We start from the raw sequence: 20,805 nt of genomic DNA, 5'->3' as shown, positions 1-20,805 counted from the left end.
AGGCTTGTAGAATACATGGATTTCAGAAAAAAGAAGTCTGGCAGGTTTTACTAATAACCTGGATCAATTCTTGTATGACTGTGGGTTTCACACATCCACCTCCTTGCATCAATAGCAGGTTTGCAACACTGACCTTGTCAGTTCCATGTACCCTTCAATATGCACAGATGGCATATGTAGATTTTAATAACAGGCTGCAAACGGCCACTGAAAACATCTTTAAAAGCATTTGGAAAATCCCATTTTGTTACATCATTGCCAATTACTGTCTTTAGCAAACTGGTTTGTTGATGTGCAATCTGGTTTTCCGTATCCTGGGGGGAAACCAGTGATCTCAGGAACCTCCTAATGAAAGTAAAACTCACTCCACAGGATCCCAGGAATGACAAATCAGTTATCTTCTGTAGAAATGATGAGAAAATATTTTTCTCATGTGTTCTGCTGACACATTATTTCTTTCCTGTTTTCTAACTTGGCTTTCTGTGGACCTCATCAAGATCTCCAAAGACAACAAAGGACCACTGTTAACAGTTCTACACCCTCCCTCTCACATGCCCCATGGCAGCCCTTGAGATTTAACACCTATCTACCTTCCACCAATCATTCCGTATTATCAGTGGTGGTGGTGCTTCACGTCTGCATGATGCATCCAGAGACCCTAGCCTGAAATCGTGGCTTCTCTGCACCAGGAGCAGTTATGCTGCTCAGATAAATTCTGCTCTAGATAGATAAAACAGCCAAATAGCAATAGGCTGCGTACAAACAAAATGTTAGAACTCGTCTCCCATAAGTCCTGCTTCGCAGTACTCTTGTTTAGTTCCCTCATTCTTTATTTCGTTTTAGTTTATATATTTCCAGTTTCCCTGGCCAAATATAACAGCAAGGTTTTCAAAAAGCCCGTTTCTGGTAAATTCATTTCTACCCTATTCTTCTAGAGCTCAGGAAGGCATTATCTGAACACAGCAGTGACATAAAAGTTCAAAAGCCCAGATATTTTACAGTGCTGACATTCTTCGCTTCAAAAACAAAAACAAGAGCAATATGCACTCCTTCCCAAAACTGACCAATACAATTCCTGCACCCATGTGCCCAACAGCAAGTCATATTAATGTATTTTATCAAAAAGTTTAATCAAGAGTAATTACTTCACTAAAAGAAGAATACCAGAGGATGCGTTTTTCCATTGCAAATTTAAACAAAAAAAAAACCACCCAAAACTTCAAGTCCTAATAAATTTCCACCTTCATACAGGTATTAAAACATATACATCTCTAACATTAGCTTTCTGTACTTACAGAGTAAAGGGTTATTTTTCTCACATGAAAACAAACTTTTCATAGAACATAGTTTTCACAGAACTACACTAACTTCCTCATGGAAAGGTCAATGAAGTACACACAGCAATCTTCTAAAGCTTGCTGCTAAGAAAACTGACTTTTAAATCTGCTAAGCCTATATGCAATCTTAATATAACATACAGATGACCTTACTAAGCTTCTCTACCTTCTATAAATTTAAATTAATTGTATCATTTTATTTAAGTTCCCAACTTGCTGTGGTGTATTAGCATATTAAAATTAACTCTGCAGGCTGTAATCACTTTACCTTAATAAAACAACTTACCAAGGCAAATTTGATAAAATTATAGTACCCCCTTGTGGTGTTACCTTCATACCCCAATAGAACATTTCTTAATATTATATTCTAAAAAAATCTTCTTCTATCAAGCTCAGTGGATAACTAATTAACCTTTTCTAGAATCCAATATGAGCAAAGGGAAATTAAAAGGACTATCACCAGAATCGGAGAATGGATGAGCTAGAACGACATTTTTTCCATAAGCTGAGAAAGTGATCTTTAGTAAAACCTCATGCATTTTTACATCAACAAACATAGCATATAACACTTTAATATGAAAACAGCATTTGGATAATTGTCTCCACGATGCAACACCAGTAAAGAAGGCTTTCCATTAAAAAAAAAAAACACACACAAAAAACACCATCCAAAAAACAATCAGCTTATCAGTTACAAAAGTAATTCAAGAGTTCACCATTCAATGATTATATCTCACCTTCTACAATATTTTCCCTCACTAAATTTTAATTACTCTGGCCCTTTGATTCCAGAGGCCCCCTCTGCAGAACTCTTCAGTCTTCTATTCTCTAATATTGATATACATATATACATACACACTTGGTTCTCCTCTTACCTCAGTAGGCTCTTATGAAACAAGGAAACAAAAAGTAACAATAGATTCTCAAAGCAGGACAAAACAAAAGTGTGATTTGTATTCTCTATTCTTTCTATTTTGATTCCGAAGAGGTGTGGGATTTCTTGAGATTAAAACATCCATCTCTCCTAAAAGTACTATAGAAGTCTGTCCTGTTTAAATATTATCACCTATTAAAAACCCACAGACTGACAGCCATACAACCAGACAGATTTTCCTTCAGAAAGCAGAGCTCCCCGCACCTAATGGTTCCCAACACCCAGTCAGCATCATTAACAACGGCAGGGTGATACCAAAAACATTAAGCATAAAGAAATTCTTTAGATGCCATGTGTTTTGAATTTTTTGTATATCTGTACAAACAAGATGCACTTTTAAAAGACGTTATGATAATTAAGGCTTTTAAAAAAAAATTCAAGATATGATTACCCCATTTTCTTCATGATTATATGGTAATAGTTTCAACCAGTATTTGGCCAGACTCAAGTGAAAAAGCCGATTTTTATATACATTAATCTACTGGCTTACTAACTAATATATCTATATATGTATATTGGTGTTTAATCTACACGAGAAACATGGCAAAGGATATCAAACCACACAGTTGTCTACAGCCCGACACAGAAGGTTCTTAAATATCTGAAAAAAAGTATTAACTGCATCCAACATGAATTGCTGCTGTTAGCAGTAAATGAGAGTATTTGAGATGTGTAGAAGGGGTACAGGTACATTTTCAGTAACACGTGTGCATTTCAGTAACCCCTTCAGCAAAACTGACTCAGTTAGTCAGTGATCTCTACCCCAAGAGGCAAGCTTTCCAGAAATTATAATGACATGGAAAAGAAAGGGATGAGCAAGTAAAAGGGAGAAGGATCTCTCTTCCAAAAATCTGGATTAGGTTGGTCTCCCCACCAGCCAAGTTGGGCGTATGCAGTCAAATTTGGGCTGAGGGGGAGAAGACATGCAGATGAGGGAATATTAGAGAGGAGTACCCAGGGGGAGAAGCCGGCAGCAGACACCAAGCTGAACAGGGAGCGAGGGGGAGATGCCAGGCTTGTACCTGCTGATCGCAGTGCCCCTCTGCAGCATCTAGCAGTGCTTAAACACAAGCCTGGTTCCACAGTGTCTGCTGTAGCTACAGGAGAAATTCATCTTTCTAGAGAAGGATGGAAAACGAACGTGACATCCCTATTATAGATGTTTTGTTACAACATAATTAACACAGCACAGCATTAAGAATAGTAAATTTGGTCTATAAAACGCAGACCTAGGCTATACAGGATTTGCAATTGTTTAATATTAAAGCCTTGACATAAAGTAAATACATTTTAAATTCCTGTTAGTTATGGAAACAGTTTTGAAAGACTGAAATGCAGTACCCATAAAGCTTAGTAAATGCTATCCTAAAATATGTGTTTCTCTGAAAGAAAATAGTTGCCATAGGAGGTTTATTTTATTTTTTTTCCATATCAGGCTTACAGAAAAGTGGTGTAAAACCACTTTTGCCTGCTGAAAGAAGGTATCTTTTTGCATTATTCTCAAGTTGTGACAAATCGGGTATTGGGACCAGTAGAGGTGGAAAAATATCCTATTAAAAATACTGGTATACGTGTAAAAGAGTGAGTAATCATGTCAGTGGCAAAGCATGAAGCAGAATTTCTCTATCTCTGCTGGTCCCAGCATCTTTCACAGGGACTGCTGCTCCCATAAAAGGAAGCCATTTAAAGCAAATCTGTTCTTCTTCAGTCCAATGACATAATTTCACCACTCTCTAAACAACAATAAACTACATCACTACTACCAACATTTCTAAAACATGTCCACTACAAGTATTTCAAAACTCAACACCTGTATAACTAATTTTCCATTTTCTAAATGAGACAGAATGAAAAAGCGATTTTGTCTAAACCATACAACAAAGCAGTAGCAGAACAAGACAGAAACATCAGCTACATCAATCTTACCGTGTTAAAGCCCCTAATTTACTGCACCGTTCATACCATCTTGGCCTTGGTGTCACAAGAATTCAGAGGAATCCAGGTGGGTTACATTCCTTTCATCTTTAAACATTTGCATTCAAGGTCCTTGGGGACAAGTGAACCAAGTTGTTCCCTACAACCAGCACAGACCACTGTCCAAGAGAAGACTTTTGCTGTTGAGCTAGGACAGGTCTTCAACTTCTCCACAAGTCCAGTCTTATGACAGACAAGGTGCTTGGAGACAACCACACCAGCTGGACCATGGAGGCCAATGGAGCCATAGGGACGGTTTGGCTATAGTGGTGCTTTTGTAAGGAGAGTCTTCCACTGAGATCAGTTGCCCTAGTGCCTTGGCAGACGGGCCTTAAACTGGATTCAAAGGGTACCCCAAGACAGAATAAAGAGGGATGTCTTTGGTGGGATTGTGTATCATGTTTAGGGCAAAAAGCTGTTGACACAGAACCATACTAAATCTGGGTAACTCTTTGGGTATCCAGACCAAAAAGTCTTCCCATCAGTGCCCATTTTCTATCAACTGCTGTTTCATTGCTCTAGGATCCTAAGCCTAGTGCCCTCTAATGCCAAGTTTGTAATATGGCTTGTGTAACCCCCACAGGACTAGAGACTGAGGTTTCTCAGAACTGGATTTTCTGAAATATTTTCTCCAAGAATTGGTAGTAAGCACTTGGGGTTTTGTCCATAGCTGTGCCCATGAGGGCAATGAAGTGATTTACTCTTCACAACAGTAATTCTGTGCCCTTACAATGATTACTGCGACACTTGACGGACCTTTGTCCTGTTTCCTAAATTCAGTATCCCAAGGAAACACCTCAGCTCCCAAACTGTACACACAAACCTCAGAGGCATCTCCTTATAGATCCTGGATAGCCTGTACCATTCTGCTGCCCTGACTACACGCCAATCACACAAGCTTCCTCCAGCAGTAGGACAACTCATGTGGGACAGGCTTAGTACCCATCAGTTCAGATGCCCTCCAGAACCTAACACAAGGGAACGTGGAAGCATCCAAGTGCCTGCTCAGTGGCATTTCACGGTCAGGGAACGTTGCTGGGACAGTCTTTTTGAACAATTTTACAGAACAGCCTAGACACGGCTGTTAATTCCCAGCTATTTTAATCCCATCATCTACCAAGTGCAACACATTATCTTCCATCATGATAGAAATACGCAAAAAAAATTAACCTCTCCTCTCCACGACAAACGAAGCTTTACACAGACAAAATTGCATACATTCCTGATATTTGACTGCAGGTTAAGGATGGAAAAAAAAGAAAGTCTGAAAGAAATATACTTAAGGAGATTTTATTCAGGCAAGAGAGGACCTCCTGCTTAACATACACAAGCCATTAAGAATTTTTCAACCAAATCATATGGACCTGCATATACAGTACATGTTAATTCTTATTCTTCTTCTTCCTTACAGAAGTAATCATGAAAGTATCTTGGTTTCAGGATGGACTGGTTTAATTCTGCTACAGCACTCAATTCTGCCTTTCATTTTCCTACTGACTTTCTGAAATTTCATGGAAAGATATTGTTGTTAAACAGCAGCGAGTGTTATTCTCACAGCAGTGTACACTAATAATGATTCAGTGTGGTGTCATGGAAGGCTATGAGCTCTTACTGAATTTATTTGAAAAATAAAGTTTGGGTTTTTTCTCAGAGATCTTTTCTTAAGTCAGCATGGAACTCTTGTAAAAGATAACTACCAATAAGTCACAACTACCCAAGGAACAGCCTTTTTATTTTATTTTTTTTATTCCTTGCTCACCATGACAACATAATAAATGAGCCCTGAGAGACTAGAAGTGTGTAACTATTTAAAATTTTGTATTTTACCTTTCATTGTATGCTTCCAGACATAACATTCATGATCTATTTTTTAAAACCCTCTTCAGTGTCTCCAAGTGAAATACTCCAATTTTCAGTTGCAATATACAAGAATCAGAAATATATCTTAGCTCTGATTCTAGGTAACAGTTTACAAAACTAGTCTTACAGTATTTTAGTGATCCATTAATAATTACTTGCTCCTGTAAAAGAAAAGCAACAAGCCAACAGTTTCAACATCTGCTTTTTCAATTTTTGTTTTGAGTTCTGTTGGATGTCTCTGTATTCTTTCATACATGACTAATAGGAAAGATACAAGACTAATAGGAAACATAACTGCAACTTCACTTACGGTTGGTTTCAGTTAACAGATGGTCTTTAAACTATCCAACATAAAAGCATTCATTTTAGAAAAACTGACCCCAAAACTGCTTCATAAAATAAAGTATTTCTTTTTTTTTTTTTTTTTGCTCAAAGCTTCAGGATCTTTCAAGACACTACAGTATAAGAGGCCCCAGGGTTGAAAAAAAACAACACACCTTATAATTTCTGACCTTAAATATCAGAGACTAAAGGTTTTGCAATAGAAGTATCAGAAGTAACATACACAGCTATACAAAAAGGTGGGCCTCCTAAACTACGTCTTTTCTTGCTAAATTTCAAGTGCCAACATAAAATTACAGCAGAGAGATGTGCAAAATCCCTATGCTACAGATGACTACTCTGATAGCTCAACCAAAGCTTTAGTTTTCCATAAGCTAGTGCAGCAGTTATGGTGGGGTCTTTTGGCTGTCGTAATAGCTGCTTCCTTCTGGATAAATAACTACTACGAGTCAGCCACCAAGAAACATTTTCTTTAATTTCTCAGTAATATGCTTTCACAGGCATATGAACTAGGGTGATAATAGTACAAGTCCTACTTCCAAACTATTTAATGTAGAATACAGTGAATGAAAAATTGTTTGTCCCACACACACCTTGTACAGTTGAAGAGTGTTTACTTAGGATCAATAAATAGGTTTGGCAAGACCTGTGTTGTTCCACATTTCTTATTCTGACAATACCATGTATGTTTGCCCTGTTCTAACTCTTATCTACAAACCTGCTTCTGACCATGGTCAAAGAAAGCATAGCAGACCAGATATACCTTTGGTCATTTCGTTCAATGTTTTTGTTCATAAAACACCACATTCGAGAGCTACGCAATAACTTTGCTACGAGTGCAATCTGCTTACAACATGGCTTTTCTTAAAGGTCTGTCTACAAAAGAAACCAAGAATAAAACCAAAGAAACAGCTATTGTCCAAAATGCCTCCCAAGCCCATCCATCACACTTTGCATAACTTGGGGACAAACGGGTACTGCCGCAGCACTGCTGTAGTTATATGGGCACCATAGCGTGGTGCTGATTTAAATATGAACAAGGTTTAATGCCTCTGACCTTTTCCAGGCTCACCCTTCCATATGTTATGACAGCAGCCCCACTGAAGCCAAAACATCAAGAGCAACTTCACAAGAAGTTTTAGGTTAACCATTAAAGATTATTATATTCAAAATTATATTAGAAAGTACTTTTTGCAAGTCTGTTCTCCTAATTCTATTTCAAAGGTGCTTGTGCAACAACACAGGACAGCTGAGTATAACTGGACTTCACAGAACTTTCAGCAGCTGACTGGTGAAAGCAGCAATGCATCTCTTTCCCAGAAAGAGACTGCAGGTGGCAGCATTTTTATACAGAAAAAACAGAATTCACTTTTTTTAATATTCAATTTACAGTCAGATTCTGAGCCCCTTGCTCACATGCAAGGACGCACTTGCAATCCGTTCCTCCCACACAGCTATGTCTGTTAATGAAATGCCCATACAAGCCATCAATATTTTGGTCTAGACAAGAAGCTAAACTTTTCTATCTGCTAACATTCAAAAAGTCACTCAAATACAAGTTTAGAAACAGATGAAGCAACTGAAGCTTGCAAAATAGCACTATACTCTAGGAACATGGCTCTTTATTTTAAATAGAGTATTTATATTACTTCCTAACCAGAATTCTTTCAGCTTTGCAGAAAAGTATATGATCACTTTAAAAAAAAAAAACACCACACACAACAAAAAACAACAAAACCACACCTCTAGTTTAAAAAGTGCTATTAAAAAAAATCATACAAGAATTAGCACTGGAGAAAAAGTTGGCGAATAAACCAAAGTTGAAAGTAAGTTTTCTTTCTTTCTTTCAGTCTGTTTTTACAGATGCATCATCAGCATCTGCATGTTAGCAATTTTTCATTATTTATAAATGTGTTACAGGAACACAGCCAAACTACAAGCCAAGAAGTCCAACACACACATTTTTAAAAACAGGGAATGTGTCTTGGTTATAGAACAAAAGAACTCATTTTATCACTTGGCTTTACCGCTTGAGAAAATGGCTCCTGGTGTGCTGAACTCCATGATAAATGTGCCCCCTCTAGATCTTTATTGCCCTTGTAAATCAAAGTACTGACAGCAGTTAATAAGAAAGCTTTTGAGTGGTTTTGAAGTTTTGCTTTGTACAAATAAAATCTCATATTAAAGAATTTGCTAGTCCTCAAGGTGTGGAAAAATGAGTATGACTAGAACCTGTTGTGCTTTCTTTTTTTTAACTGTTTGTTTCCACTATTTTCAAAAAATCATTTTGTAGCAAGGGTACCAGAATAAAATAAGCAAATCGCCCTATATTGAAATATAAAAATTAGAGTTGGTGACTTAGTTATTAAAAAAAAAAAAAAATCTTTCTGGCATTTCTATACCCTGTGATGTCTGGACAGGGCAACAAAATCAGAAGTGTACAATATAAAACACGAAAGATTTTTCCGTAATTTTACATTAGATGTTGACAATACTTCTACAAACCATTTTGAACTAAAGAAAGCGACGATTCTACATGCAAAAATTATCAGTTGAAATTCCACTGTGATATTGTTGTAGGGAGGATAGGATTACCTGAGTCACCAGCTAACCCACAGGTATGGACAAAAGTTTTTAAATCCATTCGCAGAAACTACAGCGATATTCACAGATGGCCAAATTATGGTAAGTAGCATGAGTTCTATTGATATATGTACCTTTCGGTCAAGCAACAGTACCCTATAGGGAAACAAAGAAATAAATTACTACAACACAAATAGTTAAAAATCATATCATAAAGTGAACAGATCAATTTATAATTACAGATTTAAAAGTCTGCTTTAGAGATTACACTCTAGAACAGACATTTGGAAAAAATGGTTATTTGGAGGTCTTAGAAGCAAACTGCAGTTTGGATAAGGACACTCCTTATGGCATCATGCATTGAGTATACAGCATCAGCATTTCACTGAATTACAGTTTAACCAAAACAAATTAGAATTAATGTTGTGGTGGCTTTCTGGTTTGCTTCCATGGCTTGCATTATCCTTGTTCAATTCCAGGCAGCATCATTCCTTCTAAAGCAGTTTATGGCACACTCTGGCCAAGGAAATCTTAACAGGAAACTACAGTTATTTGGACAAAGCTAAACGTATTTACAGGGAAATAAATATTTCCTGTTCAAACTGGTAGCACAAAGGTATTATGTGACAAACTATCAACAGGTCGAAAGAAAGCCTAGCTTCTCTTGACTGGATTTTAAACACATTTTAGAAGGCGTCTCAATGAAAATACATGTTAGTGGACATTGTCTCTTTAATTGTTCAGTTCCCCCTGCCGCAATCTAGGAAAAATAAAGTAGCATTTTTCTTTAAAAACAGAGACAACCAGTATTAAAGGAGCACCTTAATAAGCATCATTTAGGATTAGGATCCAAATTATCAGGCATCAATATTTGGCTACAAAAGATCCATGCCGCTGGGAAAGTCCCAAGGATGTCGCTTATCACTAGCAGACACTGGAAAGCTGCAGAGAAAAAGCAAATCAGACCTTCTGCATGATTTACCCTCCTCCCTACACCCCGAGCCTGCCTGCCCACAGCCCACCATCTGCTTGCTTATGCAATCTTCTTTCATGCACTCTGCCCCGTAGGTAGGTAGAGAACCCTCTTTATCTGGGCGAGACTCAGTGACATGGACAATCCAACCTTTCTTTCCAAGGAGAGGCTACTGATCAGCAAACAGCAGCTCCTTCTCAGACAAAATGGAAAAATACACATCAAGAGCTATACACAAAGCAGGCTGTAAGTCTGGAGGGTGTAGCCAACTCACAGCCATCCAAGGCTCTGTTCATGGCCTTGATGAACTAAGGTTGTTACTGTGGCATGCTAGTATTTTCATTTAAAGCACTGTTATGTTCCTAACTTTGGAAAGAACTCCTAGAAATACAAACTGAATGTATTCAGTAAACGTATGCCTTTCCTAGTCTGTAGATGATCAGACTCTTCTGTGATTCTGCCAGCAGAATTACCTCCATTTGTTTTTCCCCCAATTACAAGTTTGCATCACTGCCCCCTGACCCCCAATATTGACAGATTGAAAGGAGAAGGCAAGAGATAAGGCCACGAGAAGTGTCCCTCAGCTATGTTACGGTGGTTTTGAGGGCAGCATTAGTTAAATTAGAGAACAGCCGGCAAGCGGAGACTCCACAAAGACATGCTTGATGGCTGCCCAGAGAACATGTCACCAATCTAATAAGGATCTAGGCCCGAACATGACACGGGACATTTCACAGAAATAAAACCCAAGTTTCTGAAACATCTAATTACGTCACAGTTTAAAGACAAGTACTAATTCCTGATGGAAGGTCCAACATTCCTGAAGTAGAAGTGTGATCCCCAGGGCTGGAGAAGAGGTCAGAACATAGCAGATGTAGAAACTACACAGAATCTGGGTACCAACAGGTTTTCCTCCTGCTGCTTTACAGCAGCTGACTAGTGACAGATCTTGGTTTAGAAAAGCCTACAAAGATGTCCTTCTGTGCCACCAGTAAGTATAACCTTGCACTTGAGGAGAGTTTATAACACCTAACAAATCAAAAGGAAGAGAATATTGGCAAAAAGTGAGTTCAGAATAAGTTACAGGTGGCACCATTCAAGACAGCGTTCACTTTCTGCAAACGAACTTTCTTTTAAAATGCAATCATAACTGATACTATCTGAACAGGACAGCTAGCTCAAACATAGCAGATGTCCATTTCCACAGACAGCATAATGTTTCTTTGCTGCTGACTTCCCCCTTGAGGTTATCAAGGTCATTATTAAAGGAAGACTAGAGGTTGGTTTAACATTTATAATCATGAATTTGATTTTTATACTACTTTATGATGACTTATTCTTACTTTTCAATCCAGAAATTATTCTTAAACTGCTGAAAACAGTTATGTGTAACTTTGGGGATTTGTGGGGCTTTGGTTTGGTTTTTTTGGTTTGTATTTTTGTTGTTGTTGTTGTTTTTATTTTTGTTTGGTTTGTTTTTAAACAAAATAAAAACCCAACAATTAATGATGGAATCACTTGTTCCATTTAAAGAACAGAACACCGCTCCCTCCCTCCCCACTTCAGGTCAGTTGCCAGGTGCTCACATACTGCGGAACCTCTAAACTTTGAGTTTCAGCTCAGCAATCGTGAGCCAAATCATATATAAGTATTGATGTTTGCCACTCTACAGTTAAATTACATCAAGCATCAATGCAATCAACTCATTAGCTGTTTTTTATTGAGCACCAACATTCATTACTTACTTTTCAATTCTTTGATTAAGCAACATATTGCCTGTATTCCCAGTCTACATCTACCAGCTGATTAGCTCAATAATACTGATAATCTTCTCAAGTCAAGAGAGCTGGGAAGGGAAGTAACTGAAATCCCTATGAGCAAACTCAATTTACTCCTTTTGTGTATAACATCAATACACTAAACTACTAGCAATACAATCCAGCAAATGAAACTTCAAATGTGCTAAGTTAGAGAGTAATTTTAACAAAAAGTCACAGCAGGTCATTAAAATGCCCCTTAATTGTCTCTAGATCATACTCCGTTATCCTTCAACAACCTTCCTGGCATGCTGAGATTTTAAATCTCTTCTGAGTGATGTAAGAACCAGGAACAGAATTGAAGTGTGATTGTCACATACGGAGTCTGAATGCCAAAGGTCAAAACAGCTTACTGGTATGCTGGCCCACTGCTCCAAATTTTATCTCTTTTCTGTCCCTTGGTTATTGCCTGACATGATTTAACAACTGTAATTCCTTATTTAACGATGTCAAAGGTTTTTAGGAAATTGACTGTATTTCACCAACGATATATTTCTTCTTGATTACAGAGTGGTTAAAATGATTTTAAACCAAGGCAGCAAAATAAAGCAGTAATAAAATCAATAAAAGGTGCTTAAAACATTCCTTCTTTTAGGTAATGGCATTTAAAATATCCGTAGCTTGTAATGGCACTTAGGATATGCCCAAAAATCAATGAGCTAAATTACTTATTGAACTAGTTAATTTGAACATTGAGTTTTATATGTATATTGATATAACAAGCTACAAGAATACCGGCTATATTTGAATTTCACGGTCAAATGTCTCCCTCTGCTGGAAAAAAACTCTAAAAACTCGACCAGAATTTTTTTTTAAAACCAGCAACACTAAAGGATGTAACATCTAAAAAACTCCACGAGAGGTCTCTAGTTCTTGTAGAGTTTGTAAATGAATGCTGCTTTTGCTGAAATCTACTAAGCGTTAAAAGACGCTAAACAGCAACACAAAACTTTAGATTTCACCCAGAATACCACCATTTGGTCAGACCTGAGAAATACACAGAAACCACCTAACATGGAAAAAGTGTAGAAAATAAGGGCTATCATAATGCTTTAAAAACAGTGAGACTATCCTCAAGAATTTTGCTAATATTTTTCACATTAATAATTCCTCCACAGTAGATTCAGGAATAACAGCCTCAGGTTCCCTTTTCATGCTGGAAGTAAAGTACAAAAGACAAGCTCTGTGTCTACCAGTTCCTACTCCTGAGGCGCAAAAACTCTCCAACAAAGACTAGGCTAAGCACTCAGCCTGGTTCAGAGGCTGTTTCTCCTTTAGATCCAGGAAAGCTGTACTTCACAGTGGAAAAACGTTTACAAAAAGAGAGGCTGAAGTCTGAATTAAAACAAATTAGCCTAACATAATCCCCTCAGAAGAAAGCAAACACCAACAGTAATAAATGTTTCTGCTTATTTACGTAAACTTTTATCACTGCAGTACTGGGAACCCTGAAGTTACCCAAAGCTCTGGAACAAGAGTCAGGGTGACAGAGTTTTTCCAGCCCAGGCTGCAACTCCCAAAGTTGCAGAGACAGACACAGAATTTAAGGCAGAGCACATAGGTAAGAAGGTCAGGATACCACCCTGTATATGCTATTAGCGCTTTCACTGGCTATCAAGATGAGAAGACAGCACCCCTGCATTTTAAATCTGCACTCTAGTGGTAATGGTTAGATTGCATCATTTGGAGGCCGCTCTCTCATTTTTTGAAAGGTCATGGTGATTAGGAGACGTTCCTGACAACTGGAAAAAGGCAAACGCCACACTCATCTTCCACAAGAGCAGCAGAGGGAGCCAGGGAAGACTGGCCAGCCCCTGAAACCACTGTTCCTGGAACTATTAGGGGGTAAACGCTCTTGCAGGTCATTTAGTCAGCAGGTGGACAAGGGACCCGTGGCTGGGGCCGGACACAGGTCGGCGGGGCTGCCCGCCTCCCTCCGACTCTGCCGCCTCGGACCCTCGCTGACAGGAACCGGCCCCACAGCCGCCCCCCCTCAGGCGCCGAGGCGCAGCTGCGGGTGAGGACGACCAGTACCCCCACAAACCCCCCGAGCGAGGGCCGCTCGCCGGCTGCCCGCCTCCCTGCTCCGCCGGCCGGCCCGCCCCTCACCTCCGGGCGGAGCGACCCGACTTCCCCAAGATGGTGCCGCGCCGCCGACAGCGGAGATGCACCTTCCCAAGATGGCGGCGGCGCGTCCGTCTCCCGCGACCTCTCCAAGATGGTGTCCTGCCGCCGCCGCCGACCTCTTAAAGATGGCGACAGTGGCCCCGCCCTGAAGCGGGGCAGGCTGGGAGCGGGGCCGCGCGGCGGGGAGCGGGCCTGGTGCGGGCGGTCGGTCGGGCCGGGCTGGCGGCGGAGCGGGGCCGGGCGGGCGCCATGCCGGAGCTGGCGGTGGACCGGGTGGTGGTGCACCCGCTGGTGCTGCTCAGCGTCGTCGATCACTTCAACAGGTGGGGCCGGGCGGGCGCGGCGCTGCGGCGCTGAGTCACGGTCACGGGCGGGCCGGGCCGGGCCGTGAGGGGAGCGGGGCCGTGAGGGACCCAGGGCCATGAGGGGAGCGGGGCCGTGAGGGGAGCGCCGCGCTGGGCCCCGGGCAGATCGGGATGGAAGGGACCCCGCGCTGGGCCCGGGCCCGGGCCGGTCGCTCGGTGCCGGGGGCCGCCATCCCCGTGTGGCGGCGGGAGCGCGGCCTGCGGGAGCCGCCGGAGCCCCGGCCCGCCGCTGCCGCTGTTGTTTTCCTCTTCAGGAGGAGAAAGGTCCGGGGGCGGGGAGCGCTCGGGTGCCGTGAGGGGGCTGCCAGCGCCCGTCCTCGGGCCGCCGAGGGCTCGGAAGCGACGTCCTGCTCCGTAAAACACGAGTGGGGGAAAAGGGGGGTTTGTTCCTAAAGCTGCAGCTGGCTGAGCGGGGGATAAATCACATCCTTCCAAACACCTAGGGTAATTTGTGCCTAAGTTAATCTAATTGCGCCAATTGACAGGCAGTTTTAATGTTAAAAAAAAAAAAACTCGCAAGGCAAACAAGCCTGCTGTTGTGAAAGCAAACTGTGGATGATACCGAGCAGTTTAAGAGCTTACTCACTTTCTAGCCCACTGTCCTGCGGAGAGTCTGCAGCGGTGCTTATTTTGGGTCACGTTCCCCCTCATTAGCTGCATCGGACCACATAGTCCTCTTTCTGCATCGCTGGGTTGCAAGGTTTGGTTCTGAGGGCACCGAAACCCCTTCTTCTAGATGTAAATTAACAATCAGTAATAAAACAATCATAACACCTTTTCTTCTGTTCCAACGCACATACTGTTTAACTTGCAGAAATTAGATGAAACAGCGTGTCCGCTGTTACCTTTTTTCCCAAATCAGGCTTTTTGTTGTAGGAACTGACAGTCTTTTCCCTTTAGAATAGGAAAAGTTGGAAATCAGAAACGAGTCGTTGGTGTGCTGCTGGGCTCATGGCAGAAAAAAATACTAGATGTGTCCAACAGTTTTGCGGGTGAGTTTGGGTGTCCTACCCTTGTTCAAACCTACTGAATTATTTAATAGATTAATTGCGTTTGGTTTTTTTTTAAGCCACCCTGCCAGACCACAGATTCTTCTCTCCATGTACAAATCAGCCTATATCAAACAAAAAGTGCTAACTGCTGTCAAAAATACACCTATTCCAGCCAGTCTTGTGCTGCATCTTCCCTGTAATATTGTGCAGTGTGGAATGTTTAGGGAGTGGATGTAAACCTCTTTTAAAATGCTGGTGAATACTTTGCTGCATTGGACTCGCTGATCTCTGCTGAGTGATCAGTGTCTCAATATGTCACACAGAAATCACACCTCTCGGTGCTGGTGTGGCTGTTATCTACTTGTGTAAAGATTTAATGTATGTTTTAGCTCTACTTCTTTTCCTCAGGTTTTGTCCAGTTAAATACTAGTTCTTTCCTTAAGTATGTTGTTAGTAGTATTGAAATAGTTTCCTCTCAAATACTTCCATGTGATAGTAAAAGTACTTCTTGAATGCATGGCTTTTGCTGACCCATTTGTGTTAGTTAGATCATTTCCTTCCCAGTGGGGCTATTCTGTGACAAAGCAAAATTATCTCAGTTCATATATGGAGTTTCACAGTTTATATGGAGTTCTTCTCTCAAGTGTGGACTATCTTTTTTTCCAATTTTTGGAGGAACTTTTTTCCACTTGAGTTTAAAAGAGGTTTTTTTGTCATTTTGACAGCCTTTCAACTATGAAGCTTTTACTATACCTATAAATTAAAAGACCTATATAATTAAGAGACCAGACCTGTATACATGCTAACTGATAAAATTACTAGTCGCTTACTCAAGAGTAAATAGTCCTTACTTAAAGTGCCTCATTTTGTCCTAGAAGTCTATAAGTCTATAGACTTAAGTCCTATAAAAGTGCTGATGACGTGTTCTACACTGAAAACTAATATTTCTTTAAGTAGACTGCTGTTGATCAAGCTATAAAGTCTGCTGGGGTACCCAGTTTATCATATCAAATGTCTGTGCACACTACTGAGTCAAATTTGCGTGTGGGAGGATTTCTCTCTGATGCTTGATGTTGTCCTGAGGATAACCCTCATGATGCTCTGTATTTCATTCCTCAGTTCTAAACTGTTAGTAATTATGAGACAGCCTCTACCTGAGAGAATGGACCAGCACTGCAGGCTAGCTTGTGCAGCATAGTGTAGCAGAACAGTTGAAACTGATGAAACTCTCCTTTAGCAGCCAAAGATATCGTAAAACACAGTGTTTCTATAAACATTTTCAGTCTGGAAGTTGGATTCTTAAATATTGGGATTTTGTTTTATTCCCAGTACCTTTTGATGAGGATGACAAGGATGATACTGTGTGGTTTCTAGACCATGACTATCTGGAGAACATGTATGGAATGTTTAAGAAGGTCAATGGTAAGTTGAGGTCTTCTTGCAGGCAGGGTTACTCTCCTGGAAACTTTTGAGACTCTGTACGGGAAAGTGAATTCATAGTAAGGTAGAAAATTAATTGCTTACTTAAGAAGCCACTCCATGCTCATTCCTTGTGTGGCTTCACTTTCGCTGATGGTTTCCATTGGTTGATTTGTGCAAGTAGTTTGTGTTCTTAACACATTAATTTATACCTTGTTAATTTTCTCAAGTCTCTTGACAGCTTTGTATCTTCAGAATAATTCAGATTTCAAAAATGCCATTATTTCTGAAGAATTTCAAAGCTTTCCCCTCTATAACCGGTTTTATACAGATGTGCCCTGAAATTATTTTTTTTATGAATGTGAATGTTACAAACTTTTAAGTAATTATTCTAATTGCTCTTCGCTGCTGTTTTAAAAAATGTCTTCAATGCTCAGTTTGAGGCTTTAGAGCTGAATGTTCAGTCATAACTTAAATTGCTATGAATTTCCTTAGTGCTGGGAACAATCGTCATTCTCATGATACGGTTTGCATTGCTAGAATTTTTGCATTCTTAGATGTCAGAGTTTCACGCTGTCAGATCATGGTATCTGCAAAATTAATAAATGATACGAAATAGTCCAGGTTAGTTAAGTACCTAGAGTAAAGTTACATATGTGATTAGTAAACTATGGTAAGTAGGTATGATTTGTCACTAGTCATATCATTGTCTTGCCTACCGTGATTCATTTCCCCCTGCTTTACACTCGTCTTTTACACACATCAGATTTTCACCCTTGATTTGCTAATTCAGTCTCTGCCTAAATCTTTCTGCTGTTGTCTTACCATGCAGTTCTGATTTAGAATCCTTTCTGGTTTTGCTCAGCTAGAGAAAGAATAGTTGGTTGGTACCACACAGGCCCTAAACTGCACAAGAATGACATCGCCATCAATGAACTGATGAAAAGATATTGTCCTAACTCAGTAAGTGCAGCACTTTTTTTTTTTCTTTTTTTCCCCCTCCCTTCCTAAATGGGGGGTCTGGGAACCTTCGTTACTGGTGATACAGCATGTTGAAGACCCGGTAGCTGTAAAATGATTGAGGAACTCAGATAAGAGTCTTTTGAAACAGCTGTAGCTTTTCTCAATGCCTGAAGTTAACACATCTGAGCAGCCAGCGTACCATTGCTGTGGAGTGAAGAGCTGACTTAGGTATTTTTTCCTAGTCCTTGAATGAAACCTGGTTTTCTGAAATGTTTGCTTTTTCCATAAGGTGTTGGTGATTATTGATGTGAAGCCAAAGGACCTGGGGCTGCCCACAGAAGCTTATATTTCGGTTGAAGAAGTTCACGATGTGAGTATTTAACATGTCTCTCTGCCTTTTCCTAGGAAAAGGGTTTCCATTAAAAGATGGCTGTTAGGATTGCCTTATTTTCTGAAGGACGCACATCCCATGGCATATAGTTGCCTTTTACATATGGGATGTTGCACTCACTAGTGAGGGCCTGTGACTTGCAGCCAAAATCTGCGGAAAGCAGAGGTTAAATCCCAGTCGTAATATAAGCATTGGTAACTAAAGCTTTCATCCACCAATGGTCTTGGAAGAAAAGCTGTGTGTTACTGTGTGACCTAAGGAATTCCACAGCTCCAGCTGTCTGTGTGATTTAGATGCTTCTTACCTGTTTCTGTCATGTCAGTGTCCATGACGAAAGTCACAGATTGGAGTACTTTTGAGATGTCACTTTTACGTGTCAGCCTGTTTGCAGAGGTGTTCTGAGTAATTGCGTACTTAGTCATTTGTGCACCTGCCAGCGCTGAGCAGGTAGGTCAGGCATGAGCAGCTAATTACTAATCACTTGCAGCACCATGCAGACAAACAACATACAGTAGTGTCAGCTTTAGCTTTTCATTTCCAGTTGTTTGATTTAAATCACATTCTGGATGTATATAAAAAGTTTGATCTGTTTGCCTTTCTGAGACCCTCACTATGGAGAAAAAGCTGCTTCCAGTACTGTAGATCTTAGATCTGCAGGATTTGTTCTTAATTTTGTGAATCCACAATAGTCCCAGTGGTGCTTTCTATTTACAGCTCTATACTGGTCCAGGTAATGGTTTTGGAAACACATGGGTAGAAATTCTCAGAAATTCAGCTTGTGAATCTTTTAAACACCTTCCTTAATATCCAGTGCATAAATTATAATTTTAATGAGATTGCTCCATATTAGTATTTTTTTTCTGGAACTGCATATGTGCTTCTAACTGGCTGAGAGCAAATATCAGGATAACAAAAGGTATCCCAAAATTTAATAAGGTTGTATTAGGAAAGAGAGAATTGTGATATTTAGTGAGACTTTCCATTCTACCCACCAGTCCATAGACCAGCAAAATACATTAATTGAAAATTACACAGAGCGCAAGAAAGAAGAAATTGCTAGCAACTCTGGACTTGTGACAGTTGGTAACCTAATTAAATCAAAAAAAATCCAACTACATTCTTTCCTCTCTGATTTCTTGTAGTATAACTACTTTGCTAGTTTCATTAATAGTTTGTCGTACTCTATCTAAAATTCCATGTTTTTAAAAGGCATTGTGATTCACTTACAAACTTCTCCCCTTAGCTGTGTACTTCTTATACTTATACTCTCTTTTGCCGTAATTTGCCCCATTGCCTCTTCCTGATCCTGTCATGCAAAGAGGTGTCAATTAATCTTACATGGTTGCCCCACTGTCCGCGTGCGAGACACCTGTACGGGCGAGCTGGCGTGCACCTTTGTACCTGCAGTCAGCTCTGTGCTCCGTCTGACCGTGTCTCCTGTGTCCTTGCACCTCGAAGGATGGCACTCCGACCTCCAAGACGTTTGAGCATGTGACTAGCGAGATCGGAGCAGAGGAGGCAGAGGAAGTTGGTGTTGAACACTTGCTACGGTAAGCATCTTTAAAATGAGAGTGTTCTTACGAGACTTGCATAGCAGTGAACGCGATCCAGCTGGCATCTCCCAGTGCCAGCTTCCTGGGGAAATGCAGATCTTGTTAAACACGCTACTTAAATTCTAAGAGCGTATTCATTTAGCAGTCTTGCTTGGCTTATTCACTTGTTGCTAGTGAAAAGTGTGACTGCCTACTGATGAGATGATGAAAACTACATACTCGTTCTATCAAAGCTGCAGAATATTGCATCGTTGGATGCATCATTCCAGGCATTGGAGCTCTCTCCAGCCGCTGTGTATCTCACAGAGCAGGACTGAGCGTTGCTGATGGGTCTGTAGCTCCCAGTCAAAAAAAGAGAGTGGTCACCCTGTACAAACCACGTCGCCTTTTCACCAGTCAGAAATCCTGTTGTTTATTTCTCTCTGTCCCTCTAACTGGTGTTACAAATATTATTCCAAAGAGAACATACGTACACCACAGGATACAACAGTGATCTATTTTAGATAGACTTTGTAATGTACATCAGTTTGTTCTCATTCTTTGACTTGAAGCATTCAATTGTACTTCAGCTGTGCTTCGAACTGCTCTTCTTTTTAAGCTGGAAAGATCTCTTAAGTGAGTGCGCCTACCTGTTAATGAGAATGCAAAGTAACGTTCTAATGCTGATTCTTTCTGTGGTGGGTGTTCCAGAGATATCAAGGATACAACGGTGGGCACTCTGTCCCAGCGGATCACCAATCAGGTCCATGGCTTGAAGGGACTGAACTCCAAGCTTCTGGACATCAGGAGCTACCTAGAGAAAGTAGCCATGGGCAAACTCCCCATCAATCACCAGATCATCTACCACCTTCAGGATGTCTTCAACCTGCTACCAGACGTCAACCTGCAAGAGTTCGTTAAGGCCTTTTATCTGAAGACCAATGACCAGATGGTGGTAGTTTATCTGGCTTCTCTTATCCGTTCCGTGGTTGCCCTGCACAACCTCATTAACAACAAGATTGCCAACAGGGATGCAGAGAAGAAGGAAGGACAGGAAAAAGAAGAAAGTAAAAAGGAGAGAAAAGATGAGAAGGAGAAAGACAAGGAGAAGACTGATGTCAAGAAAGAGGAGAAAAAGGAGAAAAAGTAAAATGTGTAGGTTTTTTATTTGTAAATTAAAAATCTTGTAAACTAAA

At 40.4% G+C, this 20,805-nt stretch overlaps 2 protein-coding genes across 2 annotated transcripts in view; one reads left to right on the top strand and one right to left on the bottom strand.

Annotated features, from left to right (window-relative positions):
• Nucleotides 1-14,198, bottom strand: part of LOC142087299 (uncharacterized) — an 85,611-nt gene extending 71,413 nt beyond the window's left edge. Inside the window, exons 1-2 of the mRNA XM_075161403.1 lie at nucleotides 14,163-14,198; nucleotides 13,930-14,065 (exon numbers count right to left, since the gene is read on the bottom strand). Coding sequence (XP_075017504.1) covers nucleotides 13,930-14,065; nucleotides 14,163-14,198 — 172 coding nt within the window. The remainder of the gene's footprint in view (nucleotides 1-13,929; nucleotides 14,066-14,162) is intronic.
• Nucleotides 14,115-20,805, top strand: PSMD7 (proteasome 26S subunit, non-ATPase 7). Its single transcript, XM_075161723.1, has 7 exons — nucleotides 14,115-14,270; nucleotides 15,213-15,304; nucleotides 16,634-16,726; nucleotides 17,589-17,686; nucleotides 17,976-18,056; nucleotides 19,536-19,627; nucleotides 20,321-20,805. Exons 1-7 carry the CDS (start codon nucleotides 14,197-14,199, stop codon nucleotides 20,757-20,759), a joined length of 969 nt encoding a protein of 322 aa, XP_075017824.1. The 5' UTR covers nucleotides 14,115-14,196; the 3' UTR covers nucleotides 20,760-20,805.

Source organism: Calonectris borealis, chromosome 12 (genome assembly GCF_964195595.1).
Source record: "Calonectris borealis chromosome 12, bCalBor7.hap1.2, whole genome shotgun sequence".
Lineage (NCBI taxonomy): Eukaryota > Metazoa > Chordata > Aves > Procellariiformes > Procellariidae > Calonectris > Calonectris borealis.
Note: the sequence above shows the minus strand (reverse complement) of the source record. Positions and strands in the feature narration are given on the sequence as shown.

What these genes read in the sequence shown, in the direction of transcription:
- PSMD7 (XM_075161723.1), top strand. Translation starts at nt 14,197, where the DNA reads ATGCCGGAGCTGGCGGTGGACCGGGTGGTGGTGCACCCGCTGGTGCTG. An exon ending in AATGTTTAAGAAGGTCAATG is followed by an intron (nt 16,727 to 17,588) that starts GTAAGTTGAGGT and finishes GGTTTTGCTCAG; the next exon opens with CTAGAGAAAGAATAGTTGGT. An exon ending in GGTGTTGAACACTTGCTACG is followed by an intron (nt 19,628 to 20,320) that starts GTAAGCATCTTT and finishes TGGGTGTTCCAG; the next exon opens with AGATATCAAGGATACAACGG.